The sequence below is a fragment of the Miscanthus floridulus genome, chromosome 1 (assembly GCF_019320115.1).
Source record: "Miscanthus floridulus cultivar M001 chromosome 1, ASM1932011v1, whole genome shotgun sequence".
Taxonomy (NCBI): domain Eukaryota; kingdom Viridiplantae; phylum Streptophyta; class Magnoliopsida; order Poales; family Poaceae; genus Miscanthus; species Miscanthus floridulus.
Genome location: NC_089580.1, coordinates 195788691 through 195816158, shown reverse-complemented (window position 1 = coordinate 195816158; position 27468 = coordinate 195788691). Strand labels below are relative to the sequence as shown.

Genomic DNA, 27468 nt, shown 5'->3' with positions numbered 1-27468 from the left:
CATTCACCTACCGTTTGCATGCATGCTTATTGCTAGATTCTCTTGGGAATAAGGAGCACACACACCAAGCAGCTGCAAGGTGATCTTCCTACACAGAGCGACATGATTGAGGAGTTTTGTTTTCGACGAAAGAAGAATTATATTAAAAAATAGCTGGGTACATGGACATGTTATAATCACTCTGGATTACACGAATATCCAAAAATTGATTTTCATCTGAATTGTACCCACGCTGTGAATAGCTCCAGATCTCAAAACCAAATCTGTACAACGCTTTGCAGTATGGATGACCGCATAGACCAACACTAGGCAAAAGGCCTGAGAATAGATGCCCAACGAACGACGGCTAACATTCATGTAGATGAAGTTGAGAAACTTCTTATTTCTGGTGTCTTCCTTTCTTCTTCTGCGGCCGAAGAATGAGGAAGACCGATCTAAAACTTATTTTTCATAGTCCTTCATCGTGGCCAGATCTAACCACGATAAAACAGAGAAGAGACTAGAGAAAATTATTTATTGGCGACGACACCATCTCCGTCTTAATGTCGCCGTCCAGAAATAAAAGTCTCCATATCATACTGATGAGAATGATGACATCGTAGTTGTCACCCTCATCTTCAACAAAGCCGTCATGGAGAAAACGATTCCACACTGCACTCTCGTCGTCGCCGCAGGTGGGGAGGAGGAGATAAATCCTAAAAAAAAAACTTAGCATGAAGAGAGACCATAACCGTAAAGACTCGATCTGCTAAAAAAAAAACTTATTAAAAACAATGGATTCCCCGTCACTCCGCCCTCTGCCGATATGCCGGAGGAGGGGGGGACCCCGCTCCGAGTGTGCGAGACGCCAGACCTGGGCTTTGGACCTTCAGCGTTCCGATGCCCAAGAAATTGTACGAGCTCTCATGATTGAGGAGGTCTAAGCCGCACTTGCAGCCTGCAAGAGCATTCAGGTGATCCCTCGAGGGTCGAGGCACTGCAGAACAGACACATGGCATCTTTTCTTTTAAAAAAAACGAACAGCCACTCAGATATGGCATCTTTTTTTTAGTGGAAGATAGCATCTAGTGTCGTAATGGTGCGGTACTTTTTTTTCTAGCTGGGGAGGGACCTATCTTAATGGGCCGCTTACAAAGATCAATACGATTATGCGGCCCAGTTTGGCTTACGTAATTACGTGATTACGTCCCTCTGATTGCGAATAACATCACACGCGAAGTAATATTAGTACCACATCGCATGGGCAGACTCGTGGAGAAGACGAGGTGCATATAAAAGGAAGAGGTAACCCTCTTGGTAACTCATACCTTTCTCGGCCATTTGGCTAAGATCAAGTGCAATATCCTGTTTAATTATTAATATCTAATACGTGGATCATGTGTCCACTTTTGATATTAAATTTATTTTTTGTATGAGAGAATCCATTACAATGGCTTGCCATTGGGGTGTCACTTAGCTGTTTGTTGGGTACCATAAAAAAGGGTCCTCTAAGTAAGAGCCAAAAAAATCGCTTAGATCTTATAAAAATCAAAATTAAGAAACAACCACCGGCAAAATCCCCATCTTATCCGAGGCTCGGCTGGATCGCCCGGCCCACCTCAAACATATCCGGGCTCACCCAAGGCGGGCTCGGCCCAGAGCGAAACCACGAGGAACCGACTCTCTGCCTCGCTCGAGGCCCCGAACAACGAGGCCTCGGACGAGGAACCGATTCTCCACCTCGCCCGAGGCCCCGCCCGTCAGGCATCGGACGAGGTACCGATTCCCCGACTCGCCCGAGGTACCGATTCTCCGCCCCGCCCGAGGCCCCGCCCGTCAGGCCTCAGACGAGGTACCGATCCCGACTCGCCCAAGGTACCGATTCTTCGCCTCACCCGAGGCCTCGCCCGTAAGGCCTCGGACGAGGTACCGATTCTCCGTCTCGCTCGAGGCCGACTCGGCAACAACCCCGTCGCCTCCACCTTGACCGACTTCCTTGACAGGACGTCACGTCCAACTACCACGTTCAACCACTCCCGTGACATCCGTCGAGCGATGGCTCAATACAGCGGAGTGGCCGACGAGACGTGAGTTACATCGACGCCATGCCGTCTGGGACAGGACGGGGTAGGGGTTACCGGCCGCTGTGCTCGGCACTATGCCCACGACTGACACCCGTGCTGCACTGTGCTGCCTAACCCCACCTGCTCCAAGGACAGCACGGCGTGGAGAGTCAAGTCCGGGTCTCTGTAGTCTCGGAATCAGCGAACAAAGACCAACTGCTCCCTCTGAGCCTCGGCTATCCGCTTCGGGGTCTCGGTAGCCTCGAGACTCGCGCCCACCGAGCCCCCGACAATGGTTCAGCCTCTGCACCAACTGGGCCTCGGCTCTCTACGTTGTCAACATATAGCGACCGGCACGTCGTCCACAGTATGCACCATGCCCTACGTCAAGCCATCACAGGAGCTCCCACGTCGCATAGGATAGGGCGTGACCGGCGCGTCGCTCCAGTGCACCGAGGACAAGGCTGCTCCACCGACCATGCCGCCACAGTGACAAGCTACAGGGCTCGGACATGCCGCCTCTGCTCACAAAACGCCACGTAGCAAATCCATGTACCGCCCCCGTGCCTCCCTTCGACTATAAAAGGGAGTGACCGGGGCCGCTTCTAGGGGATCAGAGACAGAGAGACAGACGAACACACACATGCAAGCAACGCACAACGCTCTGTAACACACACGCTTCCTCACTGCGAAAGATCAACATCTCAAGCAACTCACGCCACTCCACGTAGAGACCTAGGACAAGCTCCCTCTCTCGCCTAGCTTGTAAACCCCTACTACAAGCACCTCGGTGCAAGGAATACAAGATCGCTCTCTCAGACTGGACGTAGGGCACCTATTGTCTGAATCAGTATAAACCTTGTGTCTCTTTGCATCACCATCCGGGATTAGGGGCACGTAGTACATTTTCACTAGTCGGTTGAGGGCCTGTTGGTCTAAAACACCGACAGTTGGTGCGCCAGGTAGGGGGGCTAATGCGTGTCAACTCAGTCATCCCAACAAGTTCCGGATGGCAGACCCCGTGCGACCACTACGTCTCGGCACGGTGATCTGGTTCGGGAGCCTAGAGTTCATGTCTCTAGGATGTGAGTATGATATGGTCCTCCTCACACCCCGAGCCCCACCGACCAACGACGACATCACGCACCAGCAACCCAGGCGCAGGCGGCGCTTGGGCCGCCGCTCTCATCACGCTCGCCAGGCACAACGCGGGCAAGACACCCTGACACCGTGTGAGCTCTAGGCGACACACCGTGCTCCGCCAGTATCCCACACCCGACTGTTGGTATAGAGTCCTTGGTTGGGGACCTGTCCAGCTTAAGCCTGGGCAGGGGAAAGACGCCGGTGGCGCACAGCGACGCCCCATCATCAAGCTCTGCCCCGCCACCTCCTGAGGAGTCAACTTTGGTGGAGCAGAGCCCGACGATGGCACCATCCCCGTACCCCTTCGGGTTGAGCAATGCCACCACCGCCTACGCTTCTGCTCATGTGGAGCCCCCAGGACGCCACCAACGTTTTGCCCTCGACCTCATCGCCACAACCTCGACCCACACCCACACTGACTCCTCGGAGGAGGATGAGGCATGGGCTTGAGCGGACTTTTCTAGGCTTCACGACCCTGAAGCCATGCGCCGCTTCATGGCCACGAGCGACTACTGCTTCGGCTACTCTGACTCTGATGACGAAGGCACTTACGATCCCACTCGTGAGTGCTTAACATCGAGCTCGGGATGCCAAGCGTGAGCGATGAGGATGAAGGGGCAGGCAGTCGCTTCCTGCCCCGTGGGGAGGCAGGCGATGCCGTACCTCTACACGTCGAGCCCCCGGTGGCGCGGAACGAGAACCCCACCCCCGAGGAACTTCGGCGCCTAGACCTAGAGCAGCTCTGTGAGCTTCTGGCCAAGGTCGAACAAGACCGACTCCTTCTGTAGCAGCTCCGAGACACTCTCGAGCAAGAGCAACGGGGTCGCGGTGATGGCGGAGCAGCCCGGCGGAGGGCTCGCGACGTCAGCCACCGCATCAACAATGACGAAGGGGACGAGCAACCCCCTATCTTCAATCATGCTAGCCAGAACATCATGGCAGCGGTGATGCTACTTCGGACAATGCCCGAGCCCTCTGCCTCGGAGGGACGACGGGCCCACGGTGAGCTCTGAGACCTCGAGACCGCCGCGGTACAATAGGCTGAAAGTTCCGCCTCTCGACGGCGCGGGGGTGCCTCGGAACTACCCACGTTACCACCTCGGCAGGATAGAGAGGCCTCAGTTCATCCAGAGCCTGGTTGGGCACCAAAAGCCAACAAGGCCCCCTCAGCGACCGACGCGAGGCGCAAGGCGACCATGATGTGGTCAGCAGGTGATGGTGCCACGACAACGATGGGCCCGCCTGAGGCTACCACCCATACTGGGGTGGTCGCTACGATAGTGGGGAGGACTGCAGTCCTTCTCCTAGGCCACCTGGCCCTCGAGTCTTTAGCAAGGCCATCCGCGGTGCCCACTTCCTGGCCCGGTTTCAGCAATCGGCCAACCTCTCGAAGTACAGCGGCGAGACCAATCCCGAGCTGTGGCTGGCCGATTACCGCCTGGCTTGTCAGCTAGGCGGCGCAGATGATGGCCTGCTCATCATCCACAACCTCCCCTTGTTCCTATCAGACTCAACGCGAGCCTGGCTTGAACACCTCCCTCCCTTGCAGATCCACAACTAGCGTGACTTGGTAAAGATCTTCGTCGAGAATTTCCAGGCCACATACGTGCGCCTTGGGAACTCCTAGGACCTCAAGAGTTGTCACCAGATGCTGGACGAGTCTCTCTGAGACTTCATCCGACGGTTCTCCAAGCAATGCACCGAGTTGCCCCGCATCGGTGACTCGGAAATTATCCAGGCATTCCTCTCTGGCACCTCCTACCGAGACCTGGTCCGAGAGTTAGGCCAGAACGTACCGACCACAGCGACCGCACTCCTCGACATCGCCACCAACTTTGCCTCAGGCGAAGAGGCTGTCGGGGCCATCTTCCCCGACAACGATGCCAAGGGGAAGCGGAGGGACGAGGCCCCCGGGGCCTCGGCCTCCCACCTCCCCAAGAAAAAGAAAAAGGGTCGCCAAGGGAAGCGGGAGGCCCTTGAGGCCGATCTGGTCGTGGCCGCAAATCGCAAGAATCCCTGAGGCCCCACCAGAGGCCTCGGGCTCTTCGACGACATGCTTAAGAAACCCTGCCGTTACCACCAGGGCCCAATGAAGCACACCCTCAAGGAGTGCACCATGCTCCGGCGTTACTACGCTAAGCTCGGGCCCCCCAACGACGATGCCCAGAAGAGGGACGCCGGCGATAGGGACAATGACAAGGACGACAGGTTCCCCGAGGTGTACAACACCTTCATGATCTTTGGAGGGCCTTTAGCGTGCCTCACGGTGCGTCAGCGAAAGAAGGAGTGCCGGGAGGTCTTCTCGGTTAAGGTAGCCACTCCCCGGTACCTCGACTAGTCTCAGGAGGTGATCACCTTTGACCAGGATGACCACCCCGATTACGTCCCAAACCCCGGGCAGTACCCACTCGTCGTCGACCCGATCATCGGCAACACCCAGCTCACCAAGGTGCTGATGGACGGAGGCAGCGGTCTCAACATCCTCTATGCCAACACCCTAGAACTCCTGGGGCTCGACCAGTCATGGAGTCATGGCTCTGAGGAGATGCCGTGCCCTTCTACGGCATCGTACCAGGGAAACGCACGTGACCCCTCGGGCGCATCGACTTGCCCGTCTGCTTCGGCACTCCCTCCAACTACCACAAGGAGATCCTCACCTTCGAGGTGGTTGGGTTCAAGGGGACCTATCACGCCATCCTGGGCCGCCCATGCTACGCCAAGTTTATGGCGATCCCCAACTACACCTACCTTAAGCTCAAGATGCTGGACCCCAACGGTGTCATCACTGTCGAGTCCATGTACGAGCATGCATACGACTACGACATCGAATGCATCGTGTACGCCAAGGCTCTCGTGGAGGCCGAGACCCTCATCGTCAACCTTGACCAACTTGGTAGTGAGGCACCTGACTCCAAGCGTCGTGCCAGGACTTTTGAGCCTGCAGAGGCTGTCAAGCTTGTCCTGGTCGACCCCACCTGCTCCAACGACCGGGCGCTGAGGATCAGCGCCACCCTCGATAGCATATAGGAAGCCATGCTCATCGACTTTCTCCGCGCGAATGCCGATGTATTCGCGTGGAGTCCCTCGGACGTGCCGGGCATACCAAGGGAGGTCATCGAGCACACCTTGGACATCTGAGCTGGCTCCAGACCGGTGAAGCAGCGCCTGCACCGATTCGATGAGGAAAAGCGCAGGGCCATCGGCGAGGAGGTGCAGAAGCTTTTGGTGGCCGGATTCATCAAGGAAGTGTCCCATCCAGAGTGGTTAGCTAATCCTGTATTAGTTAAGAAGAAAAATGGGAAGTGGAGGATGTGTGTAGACTACACCAGTTTGAATAAGGCATGTCCAAAAGTCCCATTCCCATTACCTCGAATCGACCAAATCATTGACTCCACTGCGGGATGCGAAACCCTATCTTTCCTTGATGCGTATTCTGGTTACCATCAAATCAAGATGAAAGAATCCGACCAGCTTGTGACTTCTTTCATCACCCCATTCGGCATGTACTGCTATGTGACTATGCCATTCGACCTTAGAAACGTAGGGGCCACATACCAGCGGTGCATGACCCAGGTCTTTAGCGAGCACATCGGGTGAACCGTTGAGGCCTACGTGGACGACATCATGGTCAAGTCCAGAAAGGCCAGTGATCTCGTCAACGACTTGGAGATAGCCTTCAAATGCCTTAGAGAGAAGGGCATCAGGCTCAACCCCGAGAAGTGTGTCTTTAGGGTCCCCCGAGGCATGCTCTTGGGATTCATAGTCTCGGAGCACGGCATCGAGGCCAACCCAGAGAAGGTCTCGGCTGTGACCAACATGGGACCAATACAAGACCTCAAGGGAGTGCAGAGGGTTATGAGATGCCTTACAGCCCTAAGCCGCTTCATCTCGCGCCTTGGCGAAAAAGGCTTGCCTCTGTACCGCCTCTTGAGAAAATCCGAATGCTTTTCCTGGACCCCCGAGGACGAAGAAGCCCTCACCAAGCTCAAAGCACTGCTCTCCAATCCTCCTGTCCTGGTGCCATCGACCAAGGGCGAGGCTCTCTTACTCTATGTCGCCGCAACGACCCAAGTGGTCAGCGTGACCATAGTGGTCGAGAGGCAGGAAGAGGGGCATGCTTTACCCATCCAATGACCTATTTACTTCATCAGCGAGGTGCTCTTTGAGACTAAGACAGGCTACCCCCACATCCAGAAGCTGATCTACGCCATAGTCTTGGCTCGACGCAAGCTGTGTCACTACTTCGAGTCCCACCCGGTGATCATGGTGTCGTCTTTTTCTCTGGGAGAGATAATCTAGAACCGGGAGGCCTCGGGTAGAATAGCCAAGTGAGCCGTGGAACTCATTGGGGAAGCCCTGTCTTTTGCGCCTCGAAAAGCAATCAAATCCCAGGTCTTAGCTAATTTTGTGGTCGAGTGGACCGACACCCAACTGCCACCTGCTCAAATTCAGGTGGAATGCTAGACCATGTACTTTGACGGATCCCTAATGAAGACCGGGGCAGGTGCGGGTCTGCTCTTCATCTCACCCCTCGGAGTGCACATGCGCTACATGATCCATCTCTACTTCGCCGCCTCCAACAATGTAGCCGAGTACAAAGCCCTCATCAACGGCTTGCAGATCGCCATCAAACTTGGAGTACGGCGTCTCGACATACGGGACGATTCGTAGCTCATCGTTGATCAAGTGATGAAGGAGTCAAACTGCTATGACCCCAAAATGGAGGTGTACTACAAGTTGGTACGTCACCTAGAAGACAAGTTCGACGGCCTCGAACTCAACCACATTCTGTGAAAATTCAACGAGGCCGCGGACAAACTGGCCAAGATGGCGTCGGCATGGGCCCCAGTCCCCTCGAACATCTTCGCCAGAGACCTCCACAAGCCTTCCATTGACTATGCCTCGACGGCAGAAGAGGGCCCACCCGTCGAGCCCACCATAGGGCTTGAGGCTCCCTCTATCACCGAGACCCCTGCGGCCGAGCCCGAGGTCATGGAAATCAACACGGAGCCTCCCGAGGCCGACCAAGGCACGGACTGGCGAGTCCCATTCCTTGATTGCCTCATTCGAGGAGAGCTTTCTGTAGATAGGACTAAAGCCTGATGGCTTGCGCGACGAGCCAAAACTTACGTCCTCAGCAACGACAAGTTGTACAGGCGAAGCCCATCTGGCGTCCTACAACGATGCATCATCACCGAGGCAGGCCAAGCCCTACTTTGGGACTTGCATGCGGGGGCCTACGGGCACCATGCAGCGCCTCGAACGCTCGTCGGAAACGCCTTCCGCCAAGGGTTCTACTGGCCAACGGCGATTGCTGATGCCACCAAGCAGGTACGCTCCTGCGAGGGATGCCAGTACTACACGCGGTAGACACACCTCCTAGCCCAAGCCCTCTAAACCATCCCCATTACATGGCCATTCGTCGTGTGGGGGCTGGACATGGTTGGGCCTCTGCAGAAGGCCCCCGGGGGCTATACCCATTTGCTGGTAGCGATCGACAAGTTCTCCAAGTGGATCAAGGCTTGTCCGATCACTCGAATCAAATCCGAGCAAGCGGTGCTATTCTTCACTGATATCATCCACAGGTTCAGGGTTCCAAACACCATCATCACTGACAATGGGACACAATTCACCGGCCACAAGTTCTTGATGTTCTGCGATGACCACCACATCCGTGTGGCCTGGTCGGCCGTAGGACACCCTAGGACAAATGGCCAAGTAGAATGTACCAACGGCATGATCCTATAGGGCCTCAAGCCAAGAATATACAACTGGTTAAAGAAATTTAGCAAGAAATGGCTTGTCGAACTCCCGTCGGTCATCTGGAGCCTGAGGAACACTCCGAGCCGAGCCACGGGGTTCACACCGTTCTTCCTAGTCTATGGAGCCGAAGCCATCCTCCCCACTGACTTGGAGTATGGTTCCCTAAGGCTATAGGCCTACAACGAGCAGAGCAACTGCACTACTCACGAGGACGCCCTCGACCAACTAGAGGAAGCCTGAGATGTTGCGCTGCTACACTCGGCCAAGTACTAGCAAGCCCTAGGACGCTATCAAGCCCGACGTATTCGAAGCTGAGACCTGAAGGTGGGTGACCTGGTGCTGAGATTAAGGCAGAGCAATAAGGGCCGTCACAAGCTGACCCCGCCATGGGAAGGGCCGTACATCGTCGCCCAAGTGCTAAAGCCTAGAACCTACAAGCTAGCCAACGAGAAGGGCAAAATCCTCACCAACGCTTGGAACATAGAATAGCTACGTCGCTTCACCCTTAAATTTCCAAGCATTGTATACATTGTTTCTCAAAATACATTAAAAAAACATTCTTTAGTTGTTCTAATTTTTCGAGAAACCCCCCTAGCCCATCGATGGGGGATCGGCGTTACGATAACGCTATAAGGGAGACCCGACTCTGCCTCTGTAGAACCAAGCCTCCCTCGGGGGCTAGAAGGGGGGACCCCCCTAAGTCCCAGACACCATTTTTTAGTCATTTTTTGAAATCATTTTTTGAAAAAAATTCTACGCCAAACTCTCTCACGTGCTCTGACAAATCGATTGTAAAAAACCTAAGGACCAAAAGTCTGTCTCAGGGCCAAAAGGCCGGCCGAGCCATGAGATGGCCTATGCCTCTAGGCTATGGCAACTCCCTCACCACCTTTTGCCTGAAGGGCAACTTAGGCTCCGAGGAAGTTTTTTGCAAGAGATATATTCAAAGACGAGACAGAGGGCAGAGGCTCAGAAATACCATAAAAACGATTAAAACGCGTATACACATAAGTACTTTAAAAAGGCCTCGACGGCCACAAGCGTTATGATACAATGATGTAAAGTCCTAATCTATTTACATGGCCCCTTTGGCCCAGGTCAAAACTCCAGGTCGCCAGTGTCGGCGGTCGGCGTAGGAGGAACCACCTCCTCTTCGAACAAACTGGCCAGCGTCGTGCTAGGGGCCTCAGCCGCCTCTACCAGCTTCATGACCTCCTCTTCAGCCTTCTCGTCATCCTTGGCCATGATGTAACCGTCGCTGACGGCCTCGAGGTCGATGCTGGCGTAGTGCGAGGAGACGATGGCTAGGGCATGCTTGATGCCCGTGTGCAGCGCCCCCCGGAGCCGCTCGTGGACTCGGCCGCTCAACGCGATCAAGCGGCTCCTGAGGGAGCTGCCCGACTCGACCCCCAACCTCCAGGGCCTCGCAGGCGGTACAGGCAGTGCTCTACAGCGTGTTGTGCTCCCGGATCTTGGCCTCGAGCACCGCCTGCACTTCAACAGAGGCCTCAGCTGCCCGGGAGACCTCCTTCTCCAACCCTACGCCAAGACAAGTGGGATGGGGTTAAGCACAAAAGAAAACAAGCCAAACAGGGTGCGAGCCTATGAGACTCACCCTTGGCTTTCTCCTTCCAGTTTTGGACCTCAACCTGAGAGGCCTCGGCCGCCCTGGAAGCCTTCTTCTCCAGCTCTGTGTCGCATCGGGGAGTTAGGAGTCGAACGCAAGAAAAACAAATAAAGCAAGGGCGCCGTTCTGTCTCCCCGAGGAACCACCTCAAAAGGCACAAACCACCGTCGTCAGCCGATGGGAAGGGAATATCCCCCACCCGATTCCTTTTAGACGAAGGAACTAGGCATCGAGCCCGTTACGGTCTAAGGATTCGAAGGCTGGGCCCCCGAGGGTCTCGATAGCCACCCTAGGACAAACAGAGTTAGGGATGACTATGGGCGAGCCCGTACATGGCCGAGGCCCAAGCAAGCAATTGCTTGGGATGCCCTAAGTCATGTTCGAGATCGGCATGGAGGTCTCTGAATGGGATCCCACCGTAGGGAGGCACCGAGCCCCTAGGGCCAATCGAACGGCCCTAGGACCCACTAGAGAAGCCCTCTAGTACTTTTGGAGTGCATCTCTGGACCGCTAGCCGACCCCTATCGAATGGGGCACGGGCCTCCACTCGGACTTACCCGGTAACAGCTCACCGGAGGTATCACTGCTCACACCCACCGAGGGTAGCCTAGCATACTCCACCCCTCCTTCCGAACAAAAAGGATGCATGAGGGCTGCACAAAAAAGATAGGGAAACTCCTGATCACCCTCTTGCTCTGAGCAGAGGCTCGGGGGCTCTTCCTGCAACCAACCCGATTCCTTTCAAACTAAGGAACTAGGCACCGAGCCCGTTATGGTCTAGGGGTTCGAAGGCTGGGCCCCCGAGGGTCTCGACAGTCGCCCCAAGACAAACAGAGTCAGGGATGACTATGGGCGAGCCCGTACATGGCCGAGGCCCAAGCAAGCAATTGCTTGGGATGCCCTAAGTCATGTCCGAGACTGACAGGGAGGTCTCTGAATGGAATCCCACCGTAGGGAGGCACTGAGCCCCCGGGGCCAATCGAACGGCCCTAGGACCCACTAGAGAAGTCCTTTGGTACTTTTGGAGTGCGTCTCTGGACCGCTAGCCGACCCCTATCAAATGGGGCACGGGCCTCCACTCGGACTTACCCAGTAACAACTCACTGGAGGTGTCACTACTCGCGCCCACCGAGGGTAGCCTAGCATACTCCACCCCTCCTTCTGAATAAAAAGGATGCGTGAGGGCCGCACAAAAAAGATAGGAAAACTCCTGATCGTCCTCTTGCTCCAAGCAGAGGCTCGGGGGCTCTTCCTGCAACCAAGCTGAGACCCAGCGACCTGAACTCGCACTCGAGGGCTCGGCAAACGCGATAAACACCCCTCCTTCCGAACGAAAAGGATACGCGAGGACCGCGCAAAAAAGATAGGGAAACTCCTGATCGCCCTCTTGCACCGAGCAAAGGTTTGAGGGCTCTTCCTGCAACCAAGCCGAGGCCCAATGACCCGAGCTCGCACTCGACGGCTCGGCAAACGCGATAAACACCCCTCCTTCCGAACGAAAAGGATGCGCGAGGACCGCGCAAAAAAAAAAAACAGGGAAACTCTTGATCGCCCTCTTGCACCGAGTAGAGGCTCGAGGGCTCTTCCTACAACCAAGCCGAGGCCCAGCGACCCAAGCTCACACTCGTGGGCTCGACAAATGCGATAAAACCCCTCGCTCAACATGAAAAAGCCCCCTGGAGGAATAAATCCACTCCTTCAGGGCCTCGGGGGCTACACCCGGTGGGTGCACTCGTGCACACCCACCGAGGCCTCGAGTACGAAATACCATCCCGCTAGGAGCTGCCGCAAGCCAAGTCCCATCAAAACCTCAGGAAGAGCGCTCACACTCTCCCCAAGGCTCGGGGGCTACTGTCGGGTACCATAAAAAGGGGTCCCCTAAGCAAGAGCCAAAAAGATCGCTTAGACCTTGTAAAAATCAAAACTAAGAAACAACCACCGGCAAAACCCCCACCTTATCCGAGGCTCGACTGGACTGCTCGGCCCACCTCGAACAATATCCGAGCTCACCCGAGGTGGGCTCGGCCCAGAGCGAAACCACGAGGCCTCGGATGAGGAACCGACTCTCCGCCTCGCTCGAGGCCCCAAACCACGAGGCCTCGAACGAGGAACCAATTCTCTGCCTCGCCCGAGGCCCCACCCGTCAGGCCTCGGACGAGGTACTGATTCCCCGACTCACCCGAGGTACCAATTCTCCGCCTCGCCGAGGCCCTGCCCGTCAGGCCTCGGACGAGGTACCGATTCCCCGACTCGCCCGAGGTACCGATTCTCCGCCTCACCCGAGGCCCCGCCCATAAGGTCTCGGATGAGGTACCGATTCCTCGACTCGCCCGAGGTACCGATTCTCCGCCTCACCCGAGGCCCCGCCCGTAAGGCCTCGAACAAGGTACCGATTCTTCGCCTCGCTCAAGGCCGGCTCGGCAACAACCCCGTCGCCTCCACCTTGATCGACTTCCCTGACAGGACGTCACGTCCAACTAGCACGTTCAACCACTCCCGTGACATCTACCGAGTGACGGCTCGATACAGCGGAGTGGCCGATGAGACGTGAGTCACATCGACGCCATGCCGTCCGGGACAGGATGGGGCAGGGGTTACCGGCCGCTGTGCTTGGCACTGTGTCCACGACTGACATTCATGCTGCACTGTGCTGCCTAACCCCACTTGCTCCAAGGACAGCATGGTGTGGAGAGTCAAGTCCGGGTCTCTGTAGTCTCAGAATCAGCGAACAAAGACCAAATGCTCCATCCGAGCCTCGGCTATCCGCTTCGGGGTCTTGGTAGCCTCGAGACTCACGCCCGCTGAGCCCCCGACAATGGTTCAGCCTCTGCACCAACTGGGCCTCGGCTCTCTACGTTGTCAACATACAGCGACCGGCACGTCGTCCACAGTATGCGCCATGCCCTACGTCAAGCCATCACAGGAGCTCCCACGTCGCACAGGATCGGGCGTGACCGGCACGTCGCTCCAGTGCACCGTGGACAAGGCCGTTCCACCGACCATGCCGCCACAGTGACAAGTTACAGGGCTCGGACATGCCGCCTCTACTCACAAAACACCACGTAGCAAATCCATGTACCGCCCCGTGCCTCCCTTCGACTATAAAAGGGAGTGACCGGGGCCGCTTCTAGGGGATCGGAGACAGAGAGACAGACGAACACACACATGCAAGCAACGCACACTGCTCTGTAACACACACGCTTCCTCACTGCTAGAGATCAACATCTCAAGCAACTCACGCCACTCCACGCAGAGACCTGGGACAAGCTCCCTCTCTCGCCCAGCTTGTAAACCCCTACTATAAGCACCTCGGTGCAAGGAATACAAGATCGCTCTCTCAGACTGGACGTAGGGCACCTATTGCCTGAACCAGTATAAACCTTGTGTCTCTTTGCATCACCATCCGAGGTTAGGGGCACGCAGTACATTTTCACTAGTCAGTTGAGGGTCTGCTGGTCCAAAACACTGACACTGTTGCACTGCTGGCAGAGCCTGGCACATCCCAACCAAATTGGAAGTTAAATTTCCATCTATATAACTGAATATAATTGAATCTTTGGTAAAATTCAAGGAATATTATTCTGATTGAATCTTTGATTTGGAATATCTTGTTTCTCTAAATTTTTTTATTGGTGGGCGGGCCTGGTGCAAGCGGTAGAGTCTTACCGCCTGTGACCGGAAGGTCCCGGGTTCGAGTCGCGGTCTCCTCGCATTGCACAGGCGAGGCTTCCCCAGACCCCACACCCTTTTTTTTTGTCTTTTAACCGAAATAAAAAAAAATCATGTCTAATTCAATGTTTCCTGAAAATTTCAATTGCTGCCTTGCACAACCTTTGTTGGGCTCAAAAGGTTTGTGGTATGTTTCCACCAATTATTGACTGATTTGGGGGTTGTTTTGTTCAAGTCTGAAGTGCCTTGAAATCCCACTCGGCTGGTGTGTAATTAGCTACGTGGTGCCACAGTGGGAAGGTGTGAAACAAATTGCTTATTTAGAGCAAAGCATATGGTGGAAACTTGAAATTGAGTCTACATTTCTTAGCTAACAACTGTGGCTGCATGTTTAAAGTTACAAATCTTATTCATGATCATCTCTGAAAACATTTTCTGTGCATGACGAACTTCGTGATGATAATTAAAGGTGATGAATTAGTGACGAAGCTTCTTCTTTTTTGTCTTAAGATACTGGAAAAAGACCAGCAGATAAGTTGATATTGCAGTGTTTTTCAGGCAAGACCTTGCTGCATGGTATTTCAGCTTTAGAGCAACGACTTGATGCATGTAGAGTGTGTGCTTGTTATTTTTGCAACATTTTTTCTTTTACCTAGCCCTCTCCATCGAATTAATCTCATTAAACAAAATGTTTATCGTCCTAGGGACATAGCTCGGTTTCCCTGTGTCCACACAATCTAAGACAAAAGAAAATGGTTAGGGCGCGTTTAGATGCAAAAAATTTTGGGTTTTGACTACTGTAGCACTTTTGTTTGTATTTGACAATTAGTGTCTAATTATGGACTAATTTGGTTCGAAAGTTTCGTCTCGCGATTTCTCACCCAACTGTGCAATTAGTTTTTTTTCGTCTATATTTAGTACTCCATGCATGTGCCGCAAGATTCGATGTGATGGGTACTGTGCAAAAATTTTTAGGAACTAAACATGCCCTTAGTTGTTGTGAGATCAAGTACATCACATTGAGTAACCTGCTTTCTGTGAACAGAGCATCCAAGAAAGGTGAACCAAAATACTGAATTTATGCAGGACACTTTTGGATTTGATTGCCCTGGGCACTTTGATCACTACTGATCCTGTTGGCACTTCATTTGAATTGCTCTGTGCAACTGTTGGTAATAAGCCCTCGTTTAGTTGGCCTGATTCGGCGGCGGCAGATTCACAGTGAAATTTTGTTTTTATTTGGTAATAATTGTCCAATCGTTGACTAATTAGGCTTAAAACGTTCGTCTCGTAAAGTACAACCAAACTGTGCAATTAGTTTTTGATTTTGTCAACATTTAGTACTCCATACATGTACCGCAAATTTGATGTGACGGAGAATCTTCTTTTTGTATAGTGTCAAAGTTGAAAATTTGATGGAACTAAACACACCCTAATTTGGAACAAAATTTTACTGCATATCTGTGAAGCAGTACAGTAACATGAAAATTCTCAACGAAAGATAGATGCGGCGGTGTGAAAACCAATCCTAGCAAGGATCCGTCTTGTAGTTCGTGCTGGTGCTGCTGCTCGTCCTGCGCCACCAGTTCTGGATTTTTATAGGCTTGATATTTATGGTATCCTGCAAATATCTCAATGCCAGGACACAGAAGTACAAGGACGCTTTCAAAGAGAGGCTTTACGCTGAATGTGTTGCCTGAAACTTTATTGATGAGTTTCAGACTCCATTGTCGTTGACGTGAACACGTTGCTTCAGAAATCAGAATTGAGCATTGCCACGAAGTGTCAATAATGAAGATAGGCTTTTGGCCCCGTTTGCTTCGCTGAAAAAACAAACCGAAACACTGTTCTGGCTGATTTGTTGTGAGAGAAAAACATTGTCCTGGCTGAAAAAAATAAGCTAAAAAAAGGCGAATTATAAGAGAAGCGAACATGGCCTTTATCGGACAATCAAATTTGTTTCCGTGGGATCGATGTGGCCTATGTCAGTATTAAGCGATGCAGAATGCATGGGAGTAACAGTAACCTGAAGAACCGATTGGCAGAATTATCTGCAGCAGCACAGTACCCGAACTCGCTCGCAAAATCATTGCATGGCTACAGACTCTGTATAGCACAACTGAACCTTCTCTCAGTTCTCTGTATAGCAGCAGAGTAGCTTTGCATCTTCAGATAATATAAGCATACTAGAGAGATTAACAACAGATCAAGGTTAAGCTCCCAAAGAGACTTGCTCGTATACGATCGTGGATTATAAGCTGGAATAATATTTTTCTCTCACGCCAAACCAGGTAGCAGTAAATAATCTACGATCGTTTACGACGAAACGAACAGGCTGTAAGAGAGTATGGAATCTGCTTGCTCATTGTTGAAACAAACATAAGTAGACATACGCTGCACTAGGCCTATGTTCGCTAGTATTATTGATAAGCTACAGAGACGAGCACAGGCCACTATCATGCTAGCTACCTCCATTCATTCACTTCATAGTTCAGAGACGATTTGAGAGGCTGTTCTGTTCAGGTTGTCGCCGAAGCCAGAGTCGACGAGTGCGCAGGCTGTTTGAACCCCACGTAGCTGCTGAGCACGTCGCCGCCGCCCTCTTCGTCGTCGTCCGTGTCCCACAGGAACGCGGCGTGCGCGGCGAGGACGTGGCTGTTCTGCGGGGACGCCTTGGCCGCCCGCTCGAAGTAGCTGGAGGCGCGCTCCTCGTCGCGGTGCACATCCCAGACCAGCTTGGCGTACTCCGACAGGAGCTCGCCGTCGTCGGGGTCGGCCAGTATCGCACGGGAGTAGTACTCCTCTGCCCTCCTGTAGTCCCCTTTCACCTGAAACCCAATGTGCAGGTGCCGCCGTCAGAATTCAGAAACAAAAAAAGGTTATTTTTTTAAGACCTGTTCGCTTCACTGAAATTTAACTTAAACTTATGTTTATGTTGATTTTTTTAGAGAAAAATATTATTCGTTCGCTGAAAAGTTCCGTGAAGTAGATGAGGACCTGCATGCCATGCCCAGCAGATTGACACTAGAACGAACGGCTCTGCAGGAACGGAACGAGACTGGTGCTTGCTTTTGTGCTTTACCTGGTACAGGAACTGTGCATAGTTCCTCAAGAAGAGGCCGTTGCAGGGGTCCTCCTCGATCATCTTCTTGTAGTGCATCTCGATGCCGGAGCGGTCCCCTCCGTTCCCCGACGCCACCAAGTTACTGCCGCCGCCACCATCGCTGCCACCAAACCCGGCGCCGCCGCCGTCGGCGCTGAGGAGGCCCGAGCCGAGGCGGTCGATGCCGAGGCCCCTGGCCAGGAACAGCGGGTGTTCCTGCGAGTAGGTGCTGCCGGTGCCGCCGCCGGCAAAGCTGAACTGGCCGAAGCGCAGCTCCCGCTCCACCTCGTACGCGTCCTCCTCGTCATCGTAGTCCTCCTCATCTTCGTCGTCGGTGGACGCCTGCCGGCCCCTGAACCACTGGATGGTCTCGAGCGGCACCGGCCGCGCCCGGAGCGCCCCCTTCCCGGACGGAGGGAGGTGGTGGTGGTCGTCCGCGCGGACGCCGGCCAGAGACGCGAGGTTGTCCTCGGAGCACGTGCGGCGCATGCCGACGCGCGAGCGCTCGTGGTCGGACCCGGATCCGGGCCCGGCCAGGTGGCAGGAGATGGGCGGTGGGTGGTAGGCGGCCGCCGGCGACTCGGGGAAGCGGACGGCCGGAGAGGACACCGCCGGCGAGTGGCTGCCGGAGGGGTGCAGCGCGCCGAGGACCGGCGTGGAGGCACTCCTCACAAGCATGGTGGTGGCTGGCTGTTTCGAGCTAGCCAAGGCTCCCTCGACGCAGGCACTGGACGCCGGCACGCCTCGCGGGGGTCAGTGTGATCCTGATCCGGAGGCCGGACCGGAGCTTTGCTTGCAGAGGTGGGGGTGAGGTGAGGTGAGCTTGCCGTGAGATGCTGCTGCCGCAGCGGCGCTGCGGCGTTTGCTGGTAGCATAGCATGTGCTTGGGTTTTAATAGGAGCCCCGCGGTAGCTGCGGCACATCACCTGCATGCGTGCACGGGAACAGCAGGCGTGTGTGGCGTCGGGTTGCCCTGCTAGCTGCCGCGCCGAGGCCCGCGTCGGGCCACTGCTTTGCTGGGTGGGCTCGCCTACGGTGGAGGCGACGGCGTGGTGGGCACTGGGCACGGCGCGCGTTGGCATTGAGCAGCCCTCACGTTTGATTGCGCGGTACGGCCCACTCCCTTTCCACCTCGGTCTCTCGTGTCGTCGTCTTCCTCGGCTTTTCTTTTGCACAAGAAGCCGACGTAGGCACTGGCGTACACATCACACACGGGGACTCACGTGGTTTACGCCGGCGAGCGCCTTGGCGACTGGTGCCTTCTGCTCGTGATTTTTATTAGCTCACCTCAGTCATCATTGCAGCGTTTGCAGCGTTCGTCTCGTACGCGTTGGTCAAGCTGGGCCTCGGGACCGCGTCTACCGTGGCTTAGGCACACAAAAGACCTATTTATTCTTTAGGTAGTGCTACAGGTAAAATGTTTAATATTTATTCTTTAGGCAGTGCTACAGGTAAAATGTTTAATATTTATTCGGTATCTTTTCCAATAAACAAGACTCAAAAGAAATTTTTTTCTGCAAATGGGTTTTCAGAAGATAAGATGTCTATATTTGGGTTGTGCCTCTCAGATAACCTAAAATAGGTATTCCGTATAGGTACTCTGTTGGAGGCTGATTTTATGTTTCTTGCTACTTATTTTGGGTTTCTTACTACTTATTTTGGGTTTGGATGCTGGAGGACAGTCTTAGCACGTGTCGAAGAGGACTGGAGGGAAGGTACACGTGTGTTTAATCATGTATTCATGTACGGTCTCATTTTTTCCTTCTATTTTTTGCGTATATATGATCTCTGTTTGCTGTTGCTTTGATTGCTCATTTTGGGGAGCCATGAGCTTTGATATTTCGCAGCGTGTCCCAGAATTAATTAATTTTTAGTATATGAATCGAACGGAGGTAAGTACTCTTCATGCGTCGCACTAGAGGAAAGGCAGTTCGGTTTCTTCATTGCTTTGCATAATTGCAATTGCATCCGATGATCCTACCTCTGGCCTTGGTAAGGCTCATTACCGTCTCCCAAAAGAAAAGCATAGAATCTTCGGCTCGGAATCACTCTTTTTTAGGAACTTAGCAGGTCGCTTCTTTTCTCTATACTTTATTTTCCTTACTATTCTCGTAAGTCATGAAATCTTGTCCCACGATATAAGTCTTGCTCGCAACTCCCACGAGGTCTTGCTCGCGACCGAATGACTAAGGTAAGAAGCTGCTTTGCTCCAGGTAAGGGCCAACCAAGAACACTTACACATAAGATAAGATATATACTGAGTGAGACTTTCTTTCTCAAAGCCTGTAAGTTTTACTCGTAAAGAAATAAGGAATCCCACTTCTAAGTCCACAGGCCGATATCGATGTAAATCTTCTTTGCCTAAGCCCTTCTTCTTTAAGAATTGTTGGACTAGACTTTTCTTACTAGAATTTCTCATACATAAGGCGGACCATGCTCACGGCAAGCAGCGCGCCACCACCGGCGCGCTCCTGGTGCTCGCCGACCACTCCTCATCCTCGCTGGCCTGACGCTCCTTGCTCCTCGTCCCGACGTCCCCTCGGTGCTGCTAGCTTGGCTGGCTGCTCGCGACGGGCGCCGCCGTGTCGGCACTCGGCCGCGCTGGCCCTCGGAGCCCTGTCCATCCTGTCGCGCTTGGTGCGGAAGGCGGCAAAGCCCGAGCGACGACTGCGGCTGCAACGGGCGCGTTGGGGAGCTGGCAGCGGTGGCCGCCCACAGGACGCCGGCCGCACGCTGCGCTGGCCGTGGTGACTGGTGAGCCAGCCAGCCAGGGGCAGGGCATCACCGACCACAACAAGGCCAAATACTACCAGCACTGCGTCGCCTCACGTATGGTACAGGGAGACGCATGAGCCTACCACAACGGCCTATGATATGCTGTGACCGTTGCTCTAGAGTAGCCTGATGAGTGATGAATCGCTTGCATCGTTGTAATCTTACACCGGCGTCCGGCGACGGCGAGGCAGTATGATGACGTACTTGTACTATTGTGAACGTAGTTGTGCCACCACAGACAGAGCATGCAACAGACTAAGCATTTTGCAATCAATCAGGACTGTAATAAACTTCCTCAACTTGTCCTATACATACATGTGTGAAGGGGTATTTATATCAACCCATTGATTTTTAAGAGTTTTATTTAAGTCCAGGCTCACAGGCTAGCTCCATTGTATTTACCAGACAGACACATATACATTGCCGTTTCAGAGTTTAGCTCCTACAGTATTTTCCAACGTGTACCCACGTGTGCAGAATCTGCAGGTGATGAATCCGTATCTTCACTGCCCCTCAGCTTGTTGAGCCAGTTGGTCCTGTCGCCAAACACCAAGCAGAACATACTGCTCAAACCACCACACAGTTTGAAATATACTAATAATAACCACTCCTACTTTTACAGTTTTGCATTTTTCAATTTTGATGCATAGACAATAAATTAACCTTGTTTGAAGGCTCTCTCAGCAATATAGCCAGAGATGCTATAGCAAAGTACAATACTGCAGAACGGATGCTAAGAAAAAGTAGGTATTACCTCAGTTACAAAGAAGGCATGGAATCCATAAGGAACCCTATTAGGAAGCTCAACCACTGCAACTGGATCAGCAGACATTGTCTTCGCATCTATAACGTTTACTTCGGATTTCCTGCATCCACAAGAACACATGTGGAATCAAATTGCAATCGTCAAATTGAAATATTAAGAGCAAGAGGCATATGTTGGCTTCTTGAGTTATCGACATCATCAAAACGATTGTCTATTAGACACTTCAGGCCTTCTATGAATGGCAATATATGCAGGGATAAGAGGATGCAGAGCCAAGGAATAGAGTACCCTGTATTTTCGTCGTGTACAAAGAATATCAGATAGCCATCGTCTTCTTCTCCAGATACACCTGGCTGCTTGGGAACAAAAATCGCCTCTGAACCGAATCTACCAGGTCCCAGGTCATATATGCCTTGTATATTTCCTCCCACTTCAAGTTCTTTCTTACCACTCTCCGGTTCAGCATGCAGATCAAATTTTATGATGCCAGTCACCTTCGCAATGCTGTCAAGTATCGTGCAGTAGACATACCGCTGCTTTCTGTTTTCAACAAGTGGAAAATTAGAAATCCTCAGAGCTTCTGGAAGCATCTAACTAGATTCTTTAATGAAGTTCAGTTCATAGAATATCTACCACAGAGGAAAATTGAAAAAAATGAAATTGACAGTAATCGTGCTTTCACTCCAACAAAAGAATCAATGCTAACTGAATCAAAAATATCCAATAGAGGTACCTGCCAGTATAGCTCTCATTAACACGAGGAAAATCCACAGCAGAAACAGACAGTTGCTTTTGTGAAGCAGCGCCCGATTTCATGTTGAATCTCATCTCGTACCTAAAATATTAGCATTAGAAAAATGGCAAGCACTGCATTACTTCATAACAAAAATATAGATCAAGATTACAGGTATATACAGCTCATTCCCGAAGTTTTCGAGCTTGTCATTTTGATGTCCATTCACTTTGTCCAAATCTGGGTTCTCAAGACGGCAGGTAATGAGAACAACTTCATCACCCTCTTCCCAAGCATTAGCTGTGACAACACATGTTATCAAAGATCAGCTCAAACTAAGAAATACATGGAATTGCATACTCAAGCACAGTAACTGGAAACTGATCTAGCTTGAGTCCTGTTCTTCTGACATAATTCTATCAGAAGCTCCTAAAGGTAGAAGCACAAGTTTGCAAAAAAAGAAAGAAAGAAAAGAAGACAGGGTTCGACAAAAATCTAAAAAGGCCATACATTAAGAGTTTCAGCAGAAAGCTAAAGACGCCGTACCATTATGGAATATGAAGCAATTAGGGAGTTCAAACCATCTAATGAGTTTGTCATCCTTTGCATAGCGTGGGAGAATACCAAAACGAGCTTTCTTTGTAGGATCAAACTTGAAGATAAACTCACCGTTCTTCACCATTTCCTGTATACAATAATATAAAACAATAATGATCTAGTTATGAAAACAGGTTTGAAGCATTTCCCGACTGCATTAATAGGAATCAACTAGAACATCCATCAGCTAAATGTAAATAAGTAGCACAGAAAGAAAATGCAAAGAAGGTTTTCTGTGCTCACCTTTGGTCGGAACAACAAAGGGAGGTCCATAAAAATAGAGTAATTCTCCGTGATGGCAAAGTCATGCATCATTACAGATTCTGGTATTGTTATTGGCACAGGATCAAGCATAGCTCCGTCTTTGGTAATCACACGGTATGTACAGTATGGAGGTTCATGTGAATATCCGAATGTGAACATTTCATCTAAAAGGAGGGTAAATACAAACATTAAAAGTTGTCAGAAATCAGAGGGAAATCAAGAAATAGTACTGAGCCAATGTAATTTACCTGTAAAAGGATCAACCTTTGGATGGGCAGTGAAAGAATGTTTCAACCTTTTGTCATAATCCAACAAGCCAAGAGTCTGCAAGTCTCCATCTTCAAGGACCTTAACAACATCTAAAAATGTGGAAAACATGTTCTGCATTAGCATAATTACTGCAATGGATGTGTGTGGTCTGTGGATAACAAAAGATTGCAATAGTGTGTAAAAATCAGGATGTGATCTCTGCATAGTTGCAAGCAGAATGTGCCATCGGAAAAGATTTTCAAGATTCCTATGGCAAATCTGTCTTACACAGTGTGACGTCTTTTTGTTGTGGTAAATGTGCTTGGTGATTTAAATCCTACTATAAACGAATTTTTTTTGGGGAGCAGACAATCAATACAGACAGTGCCGAATATGAAACTGATTGTCATTATTTCCATATTTGTATCTTTCTTCAACCTGAACTCCTATTATATTCTTTACCCTCTATAGCTGCATGGCACAGATGAATCAATGTGTCCCCTGCATGCCTTGCATAGTGGAACATTATCTCAAATAGTGAATTCTACATATTGTTTATTTTTGTACTGTCACACAGGTTTTAGCATATGATTTCTTCATTGTCACTTCTTGTTAGCCACAAGAACATAACAATAGTGCAAAATTTTGGGGGGAAATTTACCAATTTTATTTATACACAGAAGTTAGGTGCCTTTCCAACAGGGAATGTCCACAAAAAAGAATGTGATAATGGGTTGAGAACTTACATGGCTTATCTGCTTCTGACAAGGCCATGAGTTTACCATGATGATATATAAGTGCAGTATTAGCTGGAAAAAGGAAGGCATCAGAAAACCAAAATATCACCCCACAAGCAATTGCTCGTGAAACAATTGTAGATTTACGTCGCATACAACAATGCCCTTAATTAGACATGATATTTAACAGACACATCATAAGCTAAGGTGGTACCTGTCCCAAATCCATAGGTAAAATCCAAGACTTTGAATTTTTTCCGAAGTTGCTGCATTTGGACCATAAACAATCCAAAAAACCCCTTCAGGTCTCCAATCTGCAAATAATTGAGAGAGGGAATAATCACGTGCATGCACCATTTTGTAGGAAGCTGATTGTAAAGGAGGACAGCTGGGTGGAGCTGGCTACTAGGAGAGGAATTAGACTAGACACTGGAAAGGCTTAAATAGCTAAATTGACTCTTCATTGTTTGATCAATTACAAAGGGTGGCAGCCTCCAAAAATTTGACAGACCAAATCCAGATAAGATGGGAGCTTAACAAATAATAGATATTCTAACATCCCTAACCTCATGCTACAATACAAAGGTACTATTCACGTGCGTGAACAGTAATTCATGCACATAACACTGATGGTCAAAGCTAAAGTTGTAGGGTTTGAATTAGTACTTTAGGATCAATATTATCCTTGAACTGTCAGATGGTAAGATCTAAACATCATTTCTATGATACATTGTCTACTAATTGATGCCATAACAAAGAATAAAATATGCTCTGAAATTCAAACATGCCATCAATATAGCAGCAAAGAAACGAAGATGACATCACATAATAAGTCGACATGAAGATATGACAATTTATAAGTAGAGGAAATAACCAAAACAAATGAGCATACCCCAAGACGATAGTCATCGATTTGGAACTTTGGATATATCATTAAAATCTAAGCTAGTTTCAGAACAAATATTTCCATAGCAAAATGGTGGACCAAAATAAGCTTATGCCTAGTATGTATTCAGAACCCTAGTCACACATCACACATTAGTTAGTTAGCTAAAAAGAACAAACTTTGGAGATGGAGATAAGTAGGCGTTACAGCGTCAAATGGTAATTTGTTAATAAAATGCTTAGGTTTTGAATGAAACAAGTAATTTTACCTTCATAAACTTCGCTCCACCAAAATACTCTTCTTGTTTGAGGCGAGCAGTCTTTACATATCTTGATACATAGGAAGCTTTTCCATCTTTAATACGCATGGCATGAATCATCCTATTAGACAAAATGAAGATGGCATCACAGTTAGTGCACCATGAAATATTAGTGTGACCTCTTGCATTTTTGTATTCACATGTCTTTCTTCATTACATCCTGATAAATCTTTTAAATTCTTTGACTATGGACATGTTTATAACTATGTTTCTTCATGTTCTCTTTTCTGATGAGCCTGTCTTTCTTCATTACATCCTGATAATTCTTTTAAATTCTTTGACTACGGACATGGTTATAGCTATGTTTCTTCACGTTCTCTTTTCTGATGAGCACTGAACAATCAAAATACATAACCTACGTCTTAAATTGTTCATCTGCAATTGCATGTATCATTGGGCATTACATTTATTATGTTTTCCTGTCACCAGCTGCAATTGTGTATGAAGAGAATTTTGTGATAATAGAATTGTTCTAATTCTATGCCGCTGTAAAGAATCAAATATACATGAATGAAACAAGTGGCAGCAGGACAGAACGAATGTACTGCTAGAACTTTGGTATTTTGGGAAGTACCACATACCCATCTCCATCAAACCTGCATAAACAAAATTGAAAAACAAGTAGTTAGTTACAAAATTTACACTTAAATATTGGGAAATAGGAATGGAATTTGCATTACAAACAAATAAGTAACTATAACCACAGCAGTACACACTTATGCGTAAATTAAGGAAGATGCGTGAATGCACATCTATGAACGAACCCTTCTGGAATTATATAGCCATGTAGAATCTTATGCTTTAGTAACACTATACAATATGTGATTAAATGCCCTTGGATTGGAACTGCAAAATGGTGTTTAACCTTTTAGGCTTTTACAGAAAAGTGGAGCAGTGACTACGACGGTGTCTCTAAGGAAAAGGGAAGTTGTCAAGTAAGAGTCAATACCAGTGATACCCGGCAACAGGGACAAACTTTGGATTAGGCCCAACCCTGACAAACTCTCCATTCAAGCACTCCTGTAGATAGATGTCCAAAAAATAATAGTGAGACAACAAAAGGAGATATGAACAATCTAGCAAACACATGACTGCATAACGAAAATGTCATTCCTAAAGGGAGTTGTCTCAAAGAAAGCCAATTTTTATTATTGCATTTAAAGTCGTTCCTTTTATAAGGGAAGATTCATTAAATTAAAGGTGATTGCTACAGAGTGCTGTAGCCTAAGATTCATTAGTTTAAGATAGTTTTTAGTTGACTTGAAGAGTACATCTACTGGTAAAAGGAGTATTGTGCTCCAATGTTTCATACTCATACCTGTTGACTACCAGTGTCATGGCAAGGTACTAGTAGGAGTATTGTATTGGGTCTGGTTAAAGGGCGCACAACAGCACAGGTCAATGTTTTTGTTTGTTTATACAAGGAGCCTGAGAATCTGAATTCGTGACACTGTGACAGGAAATTTTTGTGTGGAAACAAAGGAAACACACAAAAATGAAGTATTTTGACGATACATACATGTAGTAGTAGAAATATTAATCCCTCGGTCCCAAAATAAATCAACTTCTAGGAGTGATATATAAATAATATATTTTCATAGTCTACTTTTTTTGTGTCAAAACTCAAAAGTACCTATAAAGTCGGTTAATCTACTCAAGATTCTAGAGTTATCTATTTTGGGACGGAGGAGAATAGTTGCTTTGGCGGAGAAGAAGAGAGGGAGAGATCAGAGATGGAAATGGTACCGGGAGGTGTCCGCGGACGGTGAGGTTTGGGGCCGGCGGGGTCTCCTCGACGACGGGGGCGAAGTTGCCGGAGAGCCAGTGGAGCGGCTTGGTCTTGTCGTGGCCGAGGCGCACGACGAGGGACTCGAGCAGGTCGAGCGCCCAGGAGGCGAGCCCCTTGCGCGGGCGCGGCGCTGGCACCACCACGAGGCCGTCGTATTGGAGGCTGCTGTCCTGATGCTCCGTCTCCGTCCCCATGGCTGCGGCGGATGACTCGTGGCGGAGAAGGGAGGAGAGGGAAGGGGAGTGGCGGTATATCCTGGGAGTGGGCCGGACGGAACCCACCTCGTGTCCTCCTCCACTCCACTCCTCTCCTCGTCTCGTGTCCTCAACCCCACTTCGTCGCCTCGTGTCCACTGGACACTCGTCTCTTGTCTTGTACTGCTCCCGGGACAGCAGCACCTCCTCGGGAATCCGCTCACGTCCTCACACACAACGATACGCATCCTCCACCTCGTCCGCCTTCCTCACCTACTCGTCCATCTCCGCCTTCCAAGGCTCCAGCCAAGCCGTCGCCGCCAAGCTGTTCGGCTGGTAGCGATAAGTCGACTGATGCTGAAAAATACTGACATAAGCCCGTCAATTCCTCCTGTCTCTGCCTCTTCACCGCCAACGGCAGGGACACCGGACACGTCTGCAGGCTCCTCTTCCCTTTGCGGCCCGCGTCAAAGGCCGAGTCGCGGATCCACAGCCGGCCCAATTAATTACAGACAAAATTAGATTTTCCAATTAATCTAAAACTACAGCAAAAAATTTGTACTAAAGCATATCATATTATATGTTCATTGTGTAGATCTACTCATGTGGAGTCCAACAAAATTAGATTTTCCATTTTATAATTTTTCTATGATTTACTATAATTTTTTAAAGATTCACCAGAAATAAATAAAAAAGAAAAAGACAAAACCAGCATCACTGTAGCAAACCACAGTTACTGTAGCAAACCACTGTCGAAAACCGCCCGGGGGGTAAAATAGACGGTTTTGAAAAGTTCAGGGGATAAAATAGAC

General features: G+C 50.2%; 2 protein-coding genes and 1 pseudogene across 2 annotated transcripts; 1 reads left to right on the top strand and 2 right to left on the bottom strand.

The window, feature by feature from the left end:
• Positions 1-1303: 1303 nt before the first annotated feature.
• On the top strand, positions 1304-1490 carry LOC136512256 (U2 spliceosomal RNA; annotated as a pseudogene).
• Positions 1491-16355: 14865 nt separating this feature from the next.
• Positions 16356-18574, bottom strand: LOC136508075 (uncharacterized). The gene is made up of 2 exons (XM_066502688.1): positions 17327-18574; positions 16356-17072 (listed from the first exon to the last, which is right to left on the bottom strand). Exons 1-2 carry the CDS (start codon positions 18023-18025, stop codon positions 16764-16766), a joined length of 1008 nt encoding a protein of 335 aa, XP_066358785.1. The 5' UTR covers positions 18026-18574; the 3' UTR covers positions 16356-16763.
• Positions 18575-20384: 1810 nt separating this feature from the next.
• LOC136449448 (carotenoid 9,10(9',10')-cleavage dioxygenase-like) lies at positions 20385-26781 on the bottom strand. The gene is made up of 14 exons (XM_066449476.1): positions 26420-26781; positions 25623-25693; positions 25255-25269; positions 24623-24734; positions 23683-23782; positions 23478-23540; positions 22731-22841; positions 22462-22646; positions 22168-22306; positions 21804-21921; positions 21622-21723; positions 21177-21428; positions 20877-20988; positions 20385-20658 (listed from the first exon to the last, which is right to left on the bottom strand). The coding sequence occupies exons 1-14, from the start codon at positions 26654-26656 to the stop codon at positions 20626-20628; spliced, it is 1650 nt and encodes a 549-aa protein (XP_066305573.1). The 5' UTR covers positions 26657-26781; the 3' UTR covers positions 20385-20625.
• Between the last annotated feature and the right edge of the window lie 687 nt (positions 26782-27468).